A 21119-nucleotide genomic window follows, 5' to 3' on the forward strand; every position below is an offset into this window, starting at 1 on the left:
AGTGTAAAAATATTTCAGTCATGGCACTCCTTTCTTTACTGAGTCGCTATAACGCCAGGATTGCAACCGGACTGCGACCGAGCATATTCGGTGTGGTTGGAGGAAACTCGGCTCTTAAATCCACGGGGACAGCTCAAGAACAAATGGACAGCTTCTGGGATAAGAACAAGCAATTGAATCGACCTATGTCGCCGCATATGACTGTTTACAACCTAACCGACATCACGTCTGCATTGTCTCTCACCCATCGTGCCACGGGGATAACACTTGCCGGCGCGACATCAGCTTTCGCTTTTGCGACACCGTTTCTTCCGGCCAATCTGGATCAAGCTGTACTCGGTCTTCAAGCTTTCACGGACACTTGGCTGGGATACTTTGTTCTGATGGACGCGAAATTTTTGATTGTGTGGTGTATTATGTTTCATACTATGAACGGGCTCCGGCACTTAGCCTGGGACACTGGCAGGGGATTTCAGATGAACGACTTGAAAAAATCTGGTTATGCTGTGATCGGCCTGAGCGCGTTGTTGTCCGCTATCATTGTGTACTGTTGCAAATAGTATCAATGTGTTTAAGTTTAAATGGCGCCGTAAGTTTGATTACAATGGATCGATAGAATTTAACAGTATGTTCTGCCTTTACTATTATTAAGTAGACAATACTCAGTTAATTTTATGGTAACGAGACTACTGGAGTAAACTACAAACATTGCACTATTGTAACAGGTAAGAAATGATTTATTTGCTACAATTTCGTGTTCCATTTAGTGCTAAGCAAAATCGAGCATCAATATTCGGGTATCAATCATGACGTGATAACTAGGCCGATTAGTTTTTAACATTGCAAAAAATGAGTCAAAAGTGTAGAGTCGAATTCAAACATTGTCAAAATTGTTTACAAAGGTAATAATTTTCTGCGCACTGCACTTCGTTGGTGTCGTAAAGGTTGCACTGTCTGTGAACTTATTGTTTTACATTTACACATTGTAGTCTGCTAGTCTGCTGTTGTACATGGCCCATTGTCTACTCATTATGAATCATAAACCACGGAATGGAACAAATAAGCTGACATGGCGTGATGATCAACACACTTGAAAACGAGTGAATTTTTTAGTAAATCCAAAGTGTTCACAAAATCTTAATCTTAATCTTGATGTGATACTTGACTGTGTGGCGGGCATTGGTTCTTATAGCACAGTGGTTATCAATTTATAGGTAGATCGCGAGATGTTAACAAAACTCAGATTTTGGTTGCAGTATAAAAAGTTTGATGTGGACAACAGTGTATGAAGCGACAAAAGTGTGTAACAACCACCCCAGAAGTATAAACTGAACTTCAATGCTGCCAACAGCTGCTGCTGTCGAACTTTGTTTTATATATTCTTGCCAAGCTGCTTCTTATGGGCATGAAATTCCAACCAGAAATCTGGAAAAGCACCAAAATTGTAACGTTATGTGCAGCAATGCCTAATTTAAATACACAAGGGCGGAATTTTGTCAAAATTTTGTTTTCTAGTTTTGAAATTTCAATTTTTGAGAACAAAATTTTTTGTTTCTTCACTTTGTGACAATGCTGTGGTTTGATCGCGACAGATATGTCATTTCCACTAACTTCCGTAGATTTGTGCTACTGGTAGGCCTACTAGATTTGCGATACGACCAATCCGGGTCTTGAGGCTTCCACAGTGGAAAATAGTATGGAAAATATAGTTTTCATTTATAATTTTACTCATAGTGGCAAGCGGCAGGTAATTTCAGGACCCTACAAAATCATATCACACTACTCAACTAAATTCAGATCCGAGTACTCTAATCAGCCCGAGCTCCAATCTTTACGATGTAAGATGTGAGTTTCTGACCAAATATTATGCGTATTCGGTAGGAATTTGACGAAATGGATTCCGGTAAAAGATCTCGATCACTCATCATTGATCGACCCCTGAGCAAAGGAAGGCAAGAAGTGTGTCTCAGCGTGTTTGCCTTGCTCTTCAGCGAAATGGTGCAGTACTCTCAAGATCGAGTCCGCTCAGTGGCTGAACTCCAGGTACAGAATTTCAGTTCTAGTACGGCACTGTATTTATTTGATTTACCTCAAGATGAATTGGCAGCTACACCATTTTTCCAACAGTGTGTGCTTCCAGTGTAATTCTCGTGCAGCCGTAGTTCTGTAAAAAAAATCCACGAAACTCTAATGAAAGTATGTAATACTGGCTCTCTGTGGAGTAAATGCAGTCATAATGACAGAAAACTGGAGTAGCAAGTGATACGGGTGCTCGAAGTGGTCATTATTGGCCGTCGTATTTGAATAGGAGTACATGTGATGTCTTAAATCTTCACTAAAATACAAAACTAGCCTACTTCAAGTGAAGATGGAAGATTCTATGGTGGCCATATTTTGAAATCCGAAAAGGAGGGTACTTCCAGAAATTTGATTTACTGGAAATCTTGTGTGTACTTGAAAATAGTCATCACTTTGATTCGAGTCCCAAGTGACCCCCCCCCCCCCCCCCCCGAACGTTCGCATAACCTATTTCGCGTCATTTATGCCGATTTTAAGTTGACTCAGTTCATTATCCTAGCTGTATAAGCCGTAAAGGATGACGGATTGCCAAAAAGGAGGTCAAATCCTAAAGAAGCATATATGGTAACCCTAGTTTTCGCAACTAAACAATATTATTAATGATACTACAAGTATGTGTATTTTTGAGAATATATTCAGTTACATTAAATTCATGACACTTGACACATGAGCTATTCCATCCGGTTGCTTAAACGATTTCACTTGTAAAAGATATAAATACCGGTCCCAAAACTACTCCTAAATTATATAATCCAAATTGTGTAGTAAGTAGCTTCCATTAAAAACTTAAATAGGAAATCGAAGTAGTCTAAAAACAACACTTGAGTATGTAGCGCAAGCAGTGAATCGTGACTGAAAAACATTCTGTGTAACTCTAGTGTTCCTGAAAAGGGTTATTTATTGCTGATTTCTTCAGACAAAATTGTCAGACTTCGGCCATGTTGTCGGATCAAAGATGGTTGACCTACTGTTCGTGAGAGAGAAAGGGAGCAAGAGAGAAATCAAAGTGCTGAATATTCTGCTATTTGCAAAAGTGAGTGTAACACACATACAATTTCAACTGGAAAAATCAATATCCCGAATATCTAAGCAGCGTTGACACATTAAAGGTTCGGTATTGATGCAGGGCTGTAATGACTAAGGTCAATTGAGTTTTTTAATTGAACTCAAACTGAACAAGATAGGGCATGACTTGACGGAGATGATGTGTAATAGATTGTTGAGATCTCGGTGTCTTCTTTGTCCTATTATGCTCATGATTCTCACGAAAGTTGACGTTAAACATGGTGTGACATACCACGAAGATGTCCATTTTAAAAATTCTATGATAATAACATAAATAATGATGTCTTCATTTATCTAGTACAAGTGTCATCATAATGTAAAAGCTGAATCACATGGCAACAGAATATTTCAAGTATTTCATTGCCTCATCACCTAGTGCAGACTAAAATGTGATGTAACGTAGTTGGAACATTATTATAAGAAATGACTCGAGGACGACTCATGTTGGAGAACCATTACTTGTACTCAATATTTTATACCATGACTGCTCGACCCTCCCGGATCAAACTTTAATGAAGTGTCCTGCGTCCTGACCCTGATATATTTTCACAAGGCAATAAGTACTTCAAGCTACTGTTTCTGGTAATCTATGCGCTATCAGTGCGTTTCGGTCGGTAATAATTAGGGCTGGGCACAATGATTCGAGTACTCGAATCTGAATCGAGTATTAATTTTAATGATTCGAGTCGAGTAGTAAAAGACGATTTTTTCGAGTACTGAAATTATACGCTCCTCGCAACTGAAAGTTAATTTACAAACGAGAATTATAGTTTTGATACTATTTTCGACTGAGGAAGCCTTGAAGCCTTGATTGGCCGTGTCGCAGCATAATAGACATAGTACAAAGCTACGAACGTCATTGAAAATAACACATTTCCGAAGTCATGATCGTTCCACAACATTGTCAAGAAGTGCAATGAAATCGGTAAGGTCGAAAAAACACCGAATTATCATTAATGTGACGGGTAACAGGCATTATGTTCTTTGTGGTGGCATAAAATGTACATATTTGTACTTTGACATAGTACATTCTGTTGTGACGTCAAAATGGGTGATACTCGAATACTCGACTCGACTCGAAGCATTTTACATGATTCAGAATCGAATCACTCAGGTACTCGATTTTGCCCAGCCCTAGTAATAATACGATATACACCCTAACATCACCCTGTTGCGTTATAGGGGCCTTTGTGGAAAGCGTTTTTCGGCAAAGAGGCTGACAAGCTAGAACAAGCCAGTGACGATGATAAGACCTACTACATCATTGAAAAGGGGCCGATAATCACTAAATATATCTCAGCGCCAAAGGATAAGGTATGTTACAATATTATGATTTGTACCCGCTTTCATTGGATAATGTATCGATATTGAAATACAAACCAAATGTATTTGGCTGAGTTGTCAGGGATAATTGTCAGCAACTAGTTGTAAATTGAAAAGAACATTGTATATCTATTCAGTTCTCTACTGACTGTTACCCCTGACGGTTGTCGGCCAAATATGTTCGGATATATTTCGATATGAATATATTATTTAATTGATACTGAAGCTTTGTGTCTCCAAGAGTCTTTTCCGATATTCGCTGAAGTGATAAAATCTGAACCGGAACTGGACGTAATTCCCTCCAATGCATAGCATTACTCCTAACAGTTGTTTGATATTGTAGCATCTGTTTCATGTTTGTGGCACATTCATTCTAATTCCAATCTTCTTTTCTGTATTTTGCCACAGTTTTCCAGAGTCTTAGTTTTAGATAAATAATAATAAATTCAACCTCAAAATGGTACAGTCTTTACTCTTCTGTATCATCTTGATAATCGAACTAAAACTATATCACGCTTGGAGGTGGTTATAGGTTAGTGGTCAGTGACGAGGTAGGTTTTATTCACTCAGTGGGTATTTTTGACTACTTTCAATTCGTACAATTTTTTCTGCAACTCGTTTTCAAATTTAGATTTTAAAAAGTTGAAAGTACTTTTGGTATATTTTTGTATCACTTTTAATGAGTGAAATTCATAATCAGAATCGTTTGACATCACCGGTGTCGCAGTGACTGAATATATTTCAGAACATTCTGTCTATTTTTAGTGTCTCATAGCAGGACACAGCAGAGTTGTGTTGCCGTTAACTCGTCAGAAACTTGCGCTTCATTTTAACAAAATTTGCAATAAGCAGTTGCATTCATGCACAAGTTAAGGTATGAGATACTGGAAAGTCTCTGGTGTATAACCCAACAGCTCCCATACTATACACCATTACTGCAACCCTAAATGCTGACAGTTACATTTTCATTAGGGTAAGGTTGAAAGTTCAAAGTACTACTTGGAGTGAGAATATCTGGCGGGCCGCAGATAGGACATCCCCTCTATAGACTGTAATCCTAACAGTTTATCGCTTGTTACTTGGCAAAATAACTAATTTACTTTGATAAACGCACAGTTTAGCTAACTAATCAATCTCAACAAGCCTTGACCTCGAAGACAAGTCATACTTCTGATTTAGTATGGGCAATGTCGTGATTAACTGGGGTTGTTGGACTTGTAACTTGCAAGCCAACTGTTGCCTCATAGATAACATTGAGATGCAGCTAATTCATCACGTAGCATTTCATTATGCAAATCAAAGAGAATTGAACCATACTAGAAATAGTTTTGTAGTATGTTTTTGAAATCACTCCTTTACCTTTTTCGCTGTACTTGATAAAATTGCTCCGAACAACCTAAAACATAGGATCGCTGACTACTTTGACCACACCTTTGTTCACATACCCATGTTCCATGTGTGAACGCTATTTCGTATCTTAATCCAATAAATTGCATTTCATTTTTTTTGTTTTCAGAGTTCTCTGAATTGCGCCGCTTTTGCTGCGGGGATTGTCGAGGCAGTTTTGAATGACACTGGATTTCCTGCAAAGGTTTGTGATTTAGTATGTCGATTCAAACTGTCACGGCAGCAATGAGTAGCCTAAACCTGAACTCAGTTCCAAGAAATAATCACCTCACCGTATACCGTAATTGTAACGTGGTGTATAACACTATGCTGGAATAGTGTAGACCAGCAAATCTCAACCTATCAAGCTTGGGCATCGGCAGGAATTTCAAAGTCGAAGTCAAGACAATGTAATGTCGTCCAAAGTATGCTGAAGTTTTTTTTGGTCCTGATATGTGTGGTTCAATTGAAGTTTGGCAAGGCAAAGTCATGTTTAACCACCAACTCTATTTTGACTGTTTATTGGGTTTATTTTTAAAACGATGCAACTCTGTTACAGGGTTGTAACCAAGTCAGAAAGCTCCGAGTCACAAGTCAATCTCACTTTTATGGTTTTGACTCGAGTCAAGTTAAGTCATTTTCAATTCACTTTCACTTCAATTCAATTAAAAAGGAGAACAAATCCTACTAAATGGAGTAATCAGATTAGTTTTCACATATTACTGGTCCTAAACTACTTGTAGGCTACTTTTAAACAGTTTGATACAGTAGTTGCATCATTTTGACTTAGTATAGGTGAAAAGTAGAACATGGAAACTATATCACGCTACAGAGCATTCTAACCTACTTTCTAAAGGCTGAGATCTTAAAGTTAGCTTATCCCGGATAATGCTAATCGCTAGGTTAAAACTGATATCCGTGACGCATAAAGTTGGATATGATGTCATGTGACGATTATGTTATCCAGAGTCGTCTGGTGAAACTTTTAATCCACGAAATTAGGGTTTTAATCAGACGATTAGTATTCTCCCGGATAAGCTAAATTAATGATCATAAATTTTTAAATCAGTTTTACATTCAATGTTTTATTTCTCTACTTAATGCACAAGCTCTTCGATTTTGCAATTGATAATAGAATTGAAATATATTAGGAAGGTTATTGCTGACCTGCAGTTGAGAACCGCTGATATCGACCGACCTAAGAACCTGTTGCGAAATCATTATAATTCCGTAGCAGCATCGTTTGGTATACTCATGTGTATACTTTGATTCAGGTTACAACACACTGGCATAAAGGAACGACGCTCATGATAAAATTCGAGGAGAAAGTGATTGCCCGTGACAAGCAACAGTGAATGAACCCTCTCCATTAATTCGTCGAATATTATTTGGAGATGTCGTCTGTCGGGCACATTGCAAGCGGAGAAGATGCATCGACGCTGCTCAAGTGGTCGTGCTTGCTCAACGCGCCATTGAATTATAGCTATAGACAGATTTTGTCACAATTCCGTTAACAGTGGACACAATATAAAAGTTCAGCACATCTGTGGGCAGATGTGCGAATTTGTTATGTGAAAGTGAACAAAATTGTAATTTGACAAGCACGTTGCTTACTTCGCTAGCGTCGCCGAACAGGGAAACTTGAGAGTAATTTCAAGATAGTGTTATGCTACAGCACACCAGTTGTCAAATTAGAATAATTGAAGCAATCTAATTCTAATCTAATTTGTGCAATCTGATTTTAATTCTTATCTAATTTCTGGTATTCCTGTGAATGGTGCGGGAGGACTGTATAGTGGGAAGCGAGCCAAGCTTGCTGTGCGTGTGCAGTAGGGTTATTCAAAAATAACCTTTTTTCCTGATTCCAGCCATCCACTGATTAGGTTGTCAGGTTACTAAAAACACACTGCACACCGAATTTGGTTGAATTGTAACAAGTATGAGCCGCCGCTGAGCCAATTTAAGTTTTTTAATTTATTTCGAAAAATTCAAAAAAAAAATCTCAAATTGTCATGTCAACTCCTTGAAATTGTTGAGTTGTCTTTTAAAACGATGCAAAACAAATTTCACTCAATTCCAACCCGTAGAAGTGGAGTTGTTTGAGTTTTCGTTGATAATTTTCGGATTATTCTTGATTGTGTTACGATTGTTGATATACGCTGTTCTTCCGAATTCTCTACTAGTTGCTGACGATTACCCCTGACGAGTGTCAGCCGAAAATATTCGGGTTCATTTCAATATGAATATACTATTCAATTGTATATTGAAGTTCTGTACCTCAAAGAAGCTATTCTTGATTGGTGGATAATCCGATAATTATCAACGAAAAACTCAAATAACTCCATTTTTTCATTTTCGAATTAATACAATACTGATGCATCACAGTCATAATAATTGTGATTACTTTTCTAATGCTAAATTCACTGATAAAGCCCGATTGCATGTATTGCGATTATGCGACTCCTTGGCCAAATTTACTTTTTTAAAGTACTTGAGTAGCCTATAGGCCATTAGGCCAATTCTTTTCAGGTCTTCAACTTTTATGTTTACGTGGTAGTTTTGAAATGTTTAGGAAATCGCTGGAACTTGTAGAAATTTACGGCGTTACTTCTACGGCAACCTTGACTACTTTGAACCCCGACCGACATAAAAATTTTGACCTAATGTATCATCAATATCGCCGATGTAGATATGATACCGCGGACCTGTGATGACACGATTACTGCCGACTGACATTTATACGTGCTCTACTTCGAAGTTAAGATTATGAAGCTAGCAAAGATATAAATATATGATCAATGTATATAATAAACATGGAGAAAGTAGCATTTTGAACTTCCAGGTTATGTAGGGTTACCATACTTCCTCATTTTTCAGGTTTTTGAAAATGTCCTCGGTTTTTCTTAATCTAAGCTCCGAGGACGCCTAAATGTCCTCCTTTTTGGCAATTCGTCCTCCTTTACAGCTTTTAGAGCTGATATGATTAATAGATTCGAGTGAAAATTGGTATAAATGACGCTAAATAGGAAATTCGTGACTCGAGCGTAGGCGATGACAATTTTTTTTTCTTTTAGTCAAAGCCAACGGAAAATGTGAAAACAAACTGTATTTCGGCAGTTGAGCCGGAAAATTGACCCGATTCTAAAATATGGTAACCCTAAGGTTATGCTCTCTTCCAAAAGTCCAAAACATATACAAACCATATCCTATTACGACGTACAAAGTTGCCAATGACAAGGAAAAGTTTTAAAAAAAGCGGCTATAAAATGATGAAGACCGAACACTGTCCGCGGGTTCATTCAGTAGATTAAGAAACTTTTACGTGGCTAATAATATCGTTTTTCCCAGAGTCTAGAATCTAGATTTAGAAACAAGAAAAAAGGAGTAAAATTTGGACAGAGCGGTCATGAAAATTGATAAACATATTTTGAAATAACCAGTTTCGATCTTGTGTTTTTTGTTTCTTGTCGAACGGAGCAGGAATCAGGGATTCCAAAATAATAAAAGGAAAAACCCCTGCGGTAAATTATTTTACTATGGTTAAAGAGTATCACAGACATGATACTCGAGAGTCGCAGATCCATTACCATAAATCACTGCGATATTGTGAGGAAGAAAAAACAGATGTTAATGCTAAAAAATCAATTTTCTGAAAATGTTCGAATATATGATCAAACATTTTGAATATATTGCAATAAGTTAGCAGAAAAATATTGCATAAAAAGACTCTAATTTCAGTTGTGCGAGACTAATTTGTAGCTGATGATTTTGAATGTGCATCACTGCAAAATTCATCTTTCTTCACAAATCTTGATTCTGATGATGCCCGAACCGCATCTTCAAAACATTGGGACACTGATCGTATCGTACAGCACCACCATCAAAATTATAGGCGCTGTTACCGCTTATCAGTGAGATCTCGGTTTTGGCAATTGCGTCTCCCCAACTTATCACGCCTCATCCGTCGTCACCCTCGTCGTTTGTGCAATGTCCCGTCGCTACCACCGATACTGTAGTGGCTCCCCATTGTTTATGTATTCGAAAACTACTCGTGGGTCTGGGACTGGAACATGGGAATGGGAAGCAGTCAAGCTTGGGCACCTATAGATGAATAATTGTATAATTAGACTAGTTAATTTGTTAATACTAATGCGGGTAATCTAATTTTAATGCAGTTTGTGAGATGTATCTATGCTAAAATTTTCTTCTAGTCTAAATAATCTGCTCATGGAAATGCTACAGAACTGTATGAGTCATGAGTGCAAAACGAGCTAAGCATGCTTGATGTTCAAGACATTTGCCATTCTCACCCTCATCATGAGAATATACTCTGATTTGATCTGAACGGAACTTGATTTTGTAGTATTTCTTGTAATTCTGAATTCAATCAAAATACCAAGTTTGTGACCACCGTGATTCTATTAGAAAAAGTACGCCATATGGGAAGCACTGATTATTACGATGGGAGCATTATATATTTCAGATTGGAAAATTTTCGAATATTATGAAAAGCGGTTGCCAGATAATTTTAACCTGCATTTATGTCGTGTTTAATACATTATAGCCAGAGTTGGAATGGCTTTGTATCCTTTGACGAATACTAGGTATCCTAAACAACATATTAACAGCCGTTTCAAACTTCGGAAGATGCTTGGAGCTGAGAACCATCGAAATATATCGCGGGGGACATAGCGTAGTGGTGACGATAAGCGCCTACCAATCTGGGGACCCGTCGGAGGTTTATCTGGGCCCCTCTTCCCCGCTGTCGCCGTTATTACGGCGAAAAAAGCCTCGACGAAAGAAGTCACTCACAAGGAATGCGCAAGAACTTGTAGAATGCGCCACGACTTCAAAAAAAAGATCAACATCAAAGAGAACTGTGACATCGGGCACTCTAGGCCGAGGTGGATGAGAAATTGAAAGGATCACAACCGCGTGTCGTTCGACATCCTCCTATCTGTTCATTACATGGCATTGTGTCTTATCGCATTGTACATTGTGTGTGGCTTGTTCAGTTGAAAAATATAAGTCAATGATTATATATATAGCCGCATATAACGTCGGAAATTCCCTAATGCACGAATTCAGATTTGTCGGACTTGATGTCGTTTTTAACATATCAGAGTCAAAGAAAGAAGAACTTCTTACCTTGCTATGAATAGAAATGTACTTAAATATCACTTACAAAGTCATATTAATCTTCGGAAACCCTTCCGTAGATGAGAAATATCAAGATATATGTAGCTGCAAATTATATCTGAAATTGCTTAGTACCCGAATCCAGATGTGGTAGGGGGGACTTTTCACCCTTATATGAATAGAAGGGGTCCCTAATAACATTTAAAAATCACTTTCAAACTTCGGAACCATCTTGGAGATCAGAACCATCGAAATATATCCAGGCGCAAGTTATGTCGGAAATTGCGCCTAATACGCGAACTGACATGTGATGTCGTTTTTCACCTATAATAGCATTGGTAGGAAGAACTTTTCACCCATATATCAATAGAAGGGGTCCCAAAGAACATTTGAAAAGCAATTTCATCCTTCGGAACCTGCGTGGAGACGAGAACCATCGAAATATATCCAAGCGATAATTATGTAGGAAATTGCCTAATATGGGAATTCAGATGTGCCAGACGCGATGTAGTTTTTAACCTTTAATAGAACTGGTAGGAAGAACTTATCACCCTATTACGAATAGAGGGGGTCCCAAAGAACATTTAAAAAGCAGTTTCATGCTTCGGAACCTGCGTGGAGACAAGAACCATCGGAATATATCCAAGCGTAAATTATGTAGGAAATTGCCTAATACGGGAATTCAGATGTGCCAGACGCGATGTCGATTTTCACCTTTAATAGAATTGGTAGGAAGAACGTTTTCGCCATATATGAATAAAAGGGGTCCCAAAGAACATTTAAAAAGCAGTTTCATCCTTCGGAACCTACGTGGAGACAAGAACCATCGAAATATATCCAAGCGTTAATTATGTAGGAAATTGCCTAATACAGGAATTCAGATGTGCCAGACGCGATGGTGATTTCCACCTTTAATAGAACTGGTAGGAAGAACTTTTTCCCCATATATGAATAGAAGGGGTGCCAAAGAACATTTAAAAAGCAGTTTCATCCTTCGGAACCTGCGTGGAGACAAGAACCATCGAAATATATCCAAGCGTTAATTATGTAGGAAATTGCCTAATACGGGAATTCAGATGTGCGACACGCGATGGCGATTTTCACCTTCAATAGAACTGGTAGGAAGAACTTTTTCCCCATATATGAATAGAAGGGGTCCCAAAGAACATTTAAAAAGCAGTTTCATCCTTCGGAACCTGCGTGGAGACAAGAACCATCGAAATATATCCAAGCGTAAATTATGTAGGAAATTGCCTAATACGGGAATTCAGATGTGCCATACGTGATGTCGATTTTCACCTTTAATAGAACTGGTAGGAAGAAATTATCACCCTATTATGATTAGAAGGGGTCCCAAAGAACATTTAAAAAGCAGTTTCATCCTTCGGAACCTGCGTGGAGACAAGAACCATCGAAATATATCCAAGCGTAAATTATGTAGGAAATTGCCTAATACGGGAATTCAGATGTGCCATACGTGATGTCGATTTTCACCTTTAATAGAACTGGTAGGAAGAAATTATCACCCTATTATGAATAGAAGGGGTCCCAAAGAACATTTAAAAAGCAGTTTCATCCTTCGGAACCTACGTGGAGACAAGAACCATCGAAATATATCCAAGCGTTAATATGTAGAAAATTGCCTAATATGGGAATTCAGATGTGCCATACGTGATGTAGATTTTAACCTTTAATAGAACTGGTAGGAAGAAATTATCACCCTATTATGATTAGAAGGGGTCCCAAAGAACATTTAAAAAGCAGTTTCATCCTTCGGAACCTACGTGGAGACAAGAACCATCGAAATATATCCAAGCGTTAATATGTCGGAAATTGCCTAATACGGGAATTCAGATGTGCCACACGCGATGGCGATTTTCACCTTTAATAGAACTGGTAGGAAGAACTTTTCCCCCATATATGAATAGAAGGGGTCCCAAAGAACATTTAAAAAGCAGATTCAAGATTCGGAACCTAAGTGGAGACGAGAACCATCGGAATATATCCAAGCGTAAATTATGTAGGAAATTGCCTAATACGGGAATTCAGATGTGCCAGACGCGATGTCGATTTTCACCTTTAATAGAATTGGTAGGAAGAACGTTTTCGCCATATATGAATAAAAGGGGTCCCAAAGAACATTTAAAAAGCAGTTTCATCCTTCGGAACCTGCGTGGAGACAAGAACCATCGAAATATATCCAAGCGTTAATTATGTAGGAAATTGCCTAATACAGGAATTCAGATGTGCCAGACGCGATGGTGATTTCCACCTTTAATAGAACTGGTAGGAAGAAATTTTTCCCCATATATGAATAGAAGGGGTGCCAAAGAACATTTAAAAAGCAGTTTCATCCTTCGGAACCTGCGTGGAGACAAGAACCATCGAAATATATCCAAGCGTAAATTATGTAGGAAATTGCCTAATACGGGAATTCAGATGTGCCATACGTGATGTCGATTTTCACCTTTAATAGAACTGGTAGGAAGAAATTATCACCCTATTATGATTAGAAGGGGTCCCAAAGAACATTTAAAAAGCAGTTTCATCCTTCGGAACCTACGTGGAGACAAGAACCATCGAAATATATCCAAGCGTTAATATGTAGGAAATTGCCAAATATGGGAATTCAGATGTGCCATACGTGATGTCGATTTTCACCTTTAATAGAACTGGTAAGAAGAACTTTTTGCCCATATATGAATAGAAGGGGTCCCAAAGAACATTTAAAAAGCAGTTTCATCCTTCGGAACCTACGTGGAGACAAGAACCATCGAAATATATCCAAGCGTTAATATGTAGAAAATTGCCTAATATGGGAATTCAGATGTGCCATACGTGATGTAGATTTTAACCTTTAATAGAACTGGTAGGAAGAAATTATCACCCTATTATGATTAGAAGGGGTCCCAAAGAACATTTAAAAAGCAGTTTCATCCTTCGGAACCTACGTGGAGACAAGAACCATCAAAATATATCCAAGCGTTAATATGTCGGAAATTGCCTAATACGGGAATTCAGATGTGCCACACGCGATGGCGATTTTCACCTTTAATAGAACTGGTAGGAAGAACTTTTCCCCCATATATGAATAGAAGGGGTCCCAAAGAACATTTAAAAAGCAGATTCAAGATTCGGAACCTACGTGGAGACGAGAACCATCGGAATATATCCAAGCGTAAATTATGTAGGAAATTGCCTAATACGGGAATTCAGATGTGCCAGACGCGATGTCGATTTTCACCTTTAATAGAATTGGTAGGAAGAACGTTTTCGCCATATATGAATAAAAGGGGTCCCAAAGAACATTTAAAAAGCAGTTTCATCCTTCGGAACCTGCGTGGAGACAAGAACCATCGAAATATATCCAAGCGTTAATTATGTAGGAAATTGCCTAATACAGGAATTCAGATGTGCCAGACGCGATGGTGATTTCCACCTTTAATAGAACTGGTAGGAAGAACTTTTTCCCCATATATGAATAGAAGGGGTGCCAAAGAACATTTAAAAAGCAGTTTCATCCTTCGGAACCTGCGTGGAGACAAGAACCATCGAAATATATCCAAGCGTAAATTATGTAGGTAATTGCCTAATACAGGAATTCAGATGTGCCAGACGCGATGGTGATTTCCACCTTTAATAGAACTGGTAGGAAGAAATTTTTCCCCATATATGAATAGAAGGGGTGCCAAAGAACATTTAAAAAGCAGTTTCATCCTTCGGAACCTGCGTGGAGACAAGAACCATCGAAATATATCCAAGCGTAAATTATGTAGGAAATTGCCTAATACGGGAATTCAGATGTGCCATACGTGATGTCGATTTTCACCTTTAATAGAACTGGTAGGAAGAAATTATCACCCTATTATGATTAGAAGGGGTCCCAAAGAACATTTAAAAAGCAGTTTCATCCTTCGGAACCTACGTGGAGACAAGAACCATCGAAATATATCCAAGCGTTAATATGTAGGAAATTGCCAAATATGGGAATTCAGATGTGCCATACGTGATGTCGATTTTCACCTTTAATAGAACTGGTAAGAAGAACTTTTTGCCCATATATGAATAGAAGGGGTCCCAAAGAACATTTAAAAAGCAGTTTCATCCTTCGGAACCTACGTGGAGACAAGAACCATCGAAATATATCCAAGCGTTAATATGTAGAAAATTGCCTAATATGGGAATTCAGATATGCCATACGTGATGTAGATTTTAACCTTTAATAGAACTGGTAGGAAGAAATTATCACCCTATTATGATTAGAAGGGGTCCCAAAGAACATTTAAAAAGCAGTTTCATCCTTCGGAACCTACGTGGAGACAAGAACCATCAAAATATATCCAAGCGTTAATATGTCGGAAATTGCCTAATACGGGAATTCAGATGTGCCACACGCGACGGCGATTTTCACCTTTAATAGAACTGGTAGGAAGAACTTTTCCCCCATATATGAATAGAAGGGGTCCCAAAGAACATTTAAAAAGCAGATTCAAGATTCGGAACCTACGTGGAGACGAGAACCATCGGAATATATCCAAGCGTAAATTATGTAGGAAATTGCCTAATACGGGAATTCAGATGTGCCAGACGCGATGTCGATTTTCACCTTTAATAGAATTGGTAGGAAGAACGTTTTCGCCATATATGAATAAAAGGGGTCCCAAAGAACATTTAAAAAGCAGTTTCATCCTTCGGAACCTGCGTGGAGACAAGAACCATCGAAATATATCCAAGCGTTAATTATGTAGGAAATTGCCTAATACAGGAATTCAGATGTGCCAGACGCGATGGTGATTTCCACCTTTAATAGAACTGGTAGGAAGAACTTTTTCCCCATATATGAATAGAAGGGGTGCCAAAGAACATTTAAAAAGCAGTTTCATCCTTCGGAACCTGCGTGGAGACAAGAACCATCGAAATATATCCAAGCGTAAATTATGTAGGTAATTGCCTAATACGGGAATTCATATGTGCGACACGCGATGGCGATTTTCACCTTCAATAGAACTGGTAGGAAGAACTTTTTCCCCATATATGAATAGAAGGGGTCCCAAAGAACATTTAAAAAGCAGTTTCATCCTTCGGAACCTGCGTGGAGACAAGAACCATCGAAATATATCCAAGCGTTAATTATGTAGGAAATTGCCTAATACAGGAATTCAGATGTGCCAGACGCGATGGTGATTTCCACCTTTAATAGAACTGGTAGGAAGAAATTTTTCCCCATATATGAATAGAAGGGGTGCCAAAGAACATTTAAAAAGCAGTTTCATCCTTCGGAACCTGCGTGGAGACAAGAACCATCGAAATATATCCAAGCGTAAATTATGTAGGAAATTGCCTAATACGGGAATTCAGATGTGCCATACGTGATGTCAATGCCCATATACGACTGGTAAATAGGCTATATTAGCCTAAATATAAGAGTAGTCCACAAATATATGTTACGGTAGTAATGTTCTGCGGCACGCAGCGGTTTTAGCTGTTTAGATGCGGCCCGTTATGCAAGGAAAGTTGAGAACCCCTGGAATAGAGCAATGATTCTCAAAGCGATGTCGATCCGACATCTCAGCTGTGAAACCGTTGTGACTCTGGTGGAAGAACAAAAAACACTTTCAAATTTCCACGATCTCAGCCTATACAGTCCGGCTGATATTGTCGACGCTAATGCAGGGCGCCCTTTTTAAATCCCTAAAATATATGACAAATATAGCCTCTTATATTTGCTGTCTGTTCAAATATAGTATTTTTTTGCATAGTGAGGAAAATATGGTGCCTTTATGATATTTAAGGGGGCGAAAACCCGTTTGAAATGGTTAAATTATGTGCGGAATGAGTCGAAACGATAAAAAAGTGGCTAGTTCTGTATAAACCCTTCGCTATTAATCGACACATCAGCTATCAGTATGACAGTTGCTGCCAACACATCAACATTCTTCCCTCGATTTTCCCCTCGCATTGCAAAAACGAGAGACGCGTGGTATTAAAATCTGATTAGTGGACGCGATATTCGTATAGCCTACAGTTGATTGCAAAAACGAAGTTGCCAGCGATCAACAATCACCCGCGAATTCGTTGCGCCTGGCATATCGCACTTCTTGAAATCTTAATTAAGGACTGCACCGTGTGTTGATTAATCTTAGAGAATCAGACATCAGAACGAAAATGATACAATTCTTTTTACACCGCGAGATAATAAAATAAGCCAACTATATTCAAGCATAAAGCACGTGTCCACACTACATTTGATTGAACATATCACATATCTCGCAACGCCATTCGGCCTTCCGCGTTTGTCTTGCAAAGGATCTCTCATCGTGAATACTACGAAAGGCTAATTATGGTGATGGCGACCTTATACATTTATATATTATGTATATATATCATTGCGGCGACAAAACACAACGGAACGAATGTTTCTGACGAAGGTGAGTACTGTTTAAATGTATCTGTACCAGGGTGTCTCGGCCTCTTTGACCTTGTGGACCATAGGTAAACTTCAAAAATCAAAATTGCCCTGAAATATAATCACGACGAATGCATGAAACTCAATTGTAACATCGGAACCTCACTTAATGCTGTCTTTTTGTATTGTAAATTTGTACGTGAATCTGTTGAAGTTTCATCGAGTTGGTGTTGTTATTGTGTGTGGTAGCCTATCCGTGGTGTTTGTCGAATACTATGGTGATTTACACCACGCCAATTTTTTTCATTTGTAGGCTACTCCGTAGCTGCTGACTTGTACAGCAGGGTCCACTTGTAGGCTTTTATAAGACACCACTCACACGGATGAGATGGCGAGGAGGAGCCTAGATAAACCACCAACACTTAGGTAGTAATTCCGGAGTCGACCTAGGTCGGACTCGAACTAAGTCGGACTCGAACCCGCAACCCATTGGTACTGCGCTACCATGTCACGGTTTCAGCATGTCGAAACTCTCGAAGTCATGTAAAATACCATTTACTTCAGAAGTGTCAAACTCAAATTAAGTCGCAGGCCGGATTCAAGAATTGTTAGAAGAAAATGTTACCTCGTGCTCATGCTTTTCACTTTAATGTTTATTGACAAGCATATGCACTGGCCGTAGGGGTTGCATTCTAGCAATTCGTAACACCTTCATTCTCGAGCGATGGAACTGGCAAAAATGTGATGCTTGTCCGGTTGAATACATGCAGTTAAGAACCGATTGAACAGTGTCTCTAACGATGATATAAGTTGGCGTATTTATATGCACCCTTTGCTTAAGTCGTAATCTGGCGGTATGCGTCGTGAGGAATACAAGATATTTAACTGTAAACGCGGACGACGGAGAATGGTTTATTCTTTTTAAATAGCGATCCGGGGACCTATTGGGTCGGATATTGACACATCAGTGCGACCATAGATATTTGAATTATACGTTTGTGTGAACTGCATATAACGATTTCGCATTGGCGTTTTCACTTCTGTGAATAGCCTAGCTACTTGTAGGACCAATTTCCCATAAACCTTCGAGCTAGGTGTGCACTTTTTGCCGTCTCGAAATTGGGCGTCAATTTCACCGGCTTGTATCTGGTGTGGTAACTTGAGTGGAACTAAAACCCAGTAGTCGGGTGGTTATAATGTGACCTATATGAGCGATGAATTTTTCAACCTACTCAGAATTGCTTCGCGGGCCGGATGAAATCGGCCGTATGTTTGACATCCCTGATTTACTTGATTGTGATTGTTTGATATGCGTTGAAAGGAATGGGGTGTTGCGTTTTAAAATAGCTTCTATTTTACATTATTAAAGTGCTCTTCACCTTCTCCGAAATGGTACAGCCTATTAACGTTTACTCACTGGTACACTCCAGTCCACAAAATATTACAAATCCATTATAATACTAATCGGAATAGGCAAGGCTGAAAGGTGTAGAAATATAGACCTCACCTAATTATACGATATACATGCTACTTCATTTCCATCGCTCGAACTTTTCAAGTTATCTTCGGTTACTTTTAATAAGTGTCTACGTCTCTAATTCACATTTTCTATGCCAACACTGTATTTCTTGACAAACATACGTATACTCTTAGCAAAAAGCGTGTGTAATTGTGTACTGTGTATGCACAGTCCACACCCAAAGGGATTAAACGGGTGGTAGGCCTACATAAGAACAGAGCCTATCTCAGAACTATATCGCGGCCATAAATCCTACGTGTATTTGGATACCTTACTACGTTCTTACGCGCACGCATAATTTGGGTTAAGATGGGCTTACCATATTTTGGAAATCTAAAAAGAGGACACTTTTTCAGAAATTTGAGACTTGCAAAACCGGAGAAGAATTCTCAAAAACCGGTCAATTTTTCCCACTTTGTCATCGGTTGACTAAAAAAAAGGGAGCTAAAATCATCGGTTTTCTCTCCGAAATACCTGGCGGAGCGTCATTTCTGTGCTCATTTACGGCATATCACTCGCAATTTGCTCTAAATCTGACCTGAATTTTCAAAGAAGAGGACAAAAGGGCGTCCTCCGAGGACACTTTCAAAAAAGTCAAAAAAGAGGACAGATCCTCTTAAAAGAGGACGTATGGTAACCCTAAGATGTACTCGTAGTATAAATCTGAGGTAGGTTCCGGTATCATGCGCCATGGATGTGTTGTGTATATTCATTATACACACCCGTATGCACACTATTTTCGCGAATAGTGTATGTAGATTATTCTTACGTGCCGGCAAACAACTAAGTGATGACTGTAACATGAACTTGAATCGCATTGATGTATATTGCACTATTTATAAACGCCAGGCAGAATGTAGGCTATCCAGTATCCATTCAAGAAGTCAGAGCTATCGCGGTGGCTCCTTCGAGAATCGAAGACAGAAATCGCAAGCGAAACTCATGTTCTAGTGCAGGGGTCACCAACTCAAAATGGGTCGTGGGCCACTTTTCCAGATTCCTAGAGGCCGTGGGCCGCATGAGAGATAAAAGTAGGCAATGCAGTTTAACAACCTCGTCTGATAACTCTACGTTATTACAATGATGTGCCCTCTAACATGGGCGACGGGCATAGTCACCACAAATGAAATAATATTTTATTGAATAAACACAAATACCACAATAAATATCATGATCGTGAATTTCATTATATTTTGAACTATGAGATGTACACGATACCTGACAACACTCGGTAGCCGCTAAAATAGGGGTGGCCAACTTTTTTGCTATTCACAGCTGCATTTCAATTACTCATGTAACCTGCCGGTACACTCGTTCTGTAGTCGCGCGACTACAGTACGACGTTCTGTAGTCGCGCGAAGCGCGAAAAAATTTTCATGTTCATGTGTAAATTTCGTCATTAAATATTAGTATAGTTTCACATATTAAAATAAAATATTTATCCTTTCTCGGCAAATGTGATCAGATTAACCGATAGAGCTGATGCAGGGGGTGTCTTCGAAAAATTAGGGTAGTTATTAATGCTGTGCTGCATCTATCTTTGGTTAAGCCAATTCTTATTAGTCCACTTCGTTGCATGCAGTTATTTCTTGACCTCCCATCGGATTTGTCGGTAGTGGAAATATATTGGATTCGCAGGAAACGCAGGCCTACCAGAATACAATTTATTCGTGATGAGGAGAACACGATTACAAATTTGTATTTCTTTATGGGGCGCATGCATCAAATTCCGCTGCTGTTCGCATCTGTACTGTCGAACTCAGATTACAAAGACACTAGTATATTAAAATCGAAAATCAACTCGCATGGAACCGCGGATAAGGCGAAGAAAATTTCAAGAATAATTCAAGCCTATAATTAATTAAAGAGTCAATTCGTAAATTCAATTTGCATATTGACGGCCGCCAACACGTCCTAATTGAATTAAAAGTGTCGACAGCCGCATAATTTCCCTTCTACTGCCGCAGATTGGCCACCCCTGGAATAAAGAATCAATATTGTGGTTAGCCTACTTGCTGGACAACTATCTCCTCGTAAAGCATGGTCTTTTAGAGAGTGCGAAGTCGTTTTTCAAGCAGCTCGGTATTGGCAGTGGTGGGCCATTGCACGTCAAGGCGATATGCCCATTCATACCAGCAAATTCTTCATCCATGGAATGATATTCCTATTACCATGCCAAAGCCGTATCAACTCATGAGTAAT

At 38.9% G+C, this 21119-nt stretch overlaps 3 protein-coding genes across 3 annotated transcripts in view; all 3 read left to right on the forward strand.

Annotated features, from left to right (window-relative positions):
• LOC145459361 (calreticulin-like) overlaps positions 1-21119 on the forward strand; it is a 283057-nt gene that overhangs the window by 225417 nt on the left and 36521 nt on the right. The window lies entirely within an intron of this gene.
• LOC145459380 (succinate dehydrogenase cytochrome b560 subunit, mitochondrial-like) lies at positions 21-659 on the forward strand. The gene has a single exon (XM_080338036.1). The coding sequence runs from the start codon at positions 21-23 to the stop codon at positions 558-560; it is 540 nt and encodes a 179-aa protein (XP_080194162.1). The 3' UTR covers positions 561-659.
• On the forward strand, positions 587-7457 carry LOC145459379 (trafficking protein particle complex subunit 5-like). Its single transcript, XM_080338035.1, has 6 exons — positions 587-725; positions 1882-2043; positions 2996-3112; positions 4327-4458; positions 5984-6058; positions 7128-7457. Exons 2-6 carry the CDS (start codon positions 1894-1896, stop codon positions 7206-7208), a joined length of 555 nt encoding a protein of 184 aa, XP_080194161.1. The 5' UTR covers positions 587-725; positions 1882-1893; the 3' UTR covers positions 7209-7457.

Source organism: Botryllus schlosseri, chromosome 16, assembly GCF_051294905.1.
Source record: "Botryllus schlosseri isolate E-star chromosome 16, Bs_hap1, whole genome shotgun sequence".
NCBI classification, from domain to species: domain Eukaryota; kingdom Metazoa; phylum Chordata; class Ascidiacea; order Stolidobranchia; family Styelidae; genus Botryllus; species Botryllus schlosseri.

What these genes read in the sequence shown, in the direction of transcription:
- LOC145459379 (XM_080338035.1), top strand. Translation starts at nt 1,894, where the DNA reads ATGGATTCCGGTAAAAGATCTCGATCACTCATCATTGATCGACCCCTG. An exon ending in GCTCAGTGGCTGAACTCCAG is followed by an intron (nt 2,044 to 2,995) that starts GTACAGAATTTC and finishes TGATTTCTTCAG; the next exon opens with ACAAAATTGTCAGACTTCGG. An exon ending in ATATTCTGCTATTTGCAAAA is followed by an intron (nt 3,113 to 4,326) that starts GTGAGTGTAACA and finishes GTTGCGTTATAG; the next exon opens with GGGCCTTTGTGGAAAGCGTT.
- LOC145459380 (XM_080338036.1), top strand. Translation starts at nt 21, where the DNA reads ATGGCACTCCTTTCTTTACTGAGTCGCTATAACGCCAGGATTGCAACC.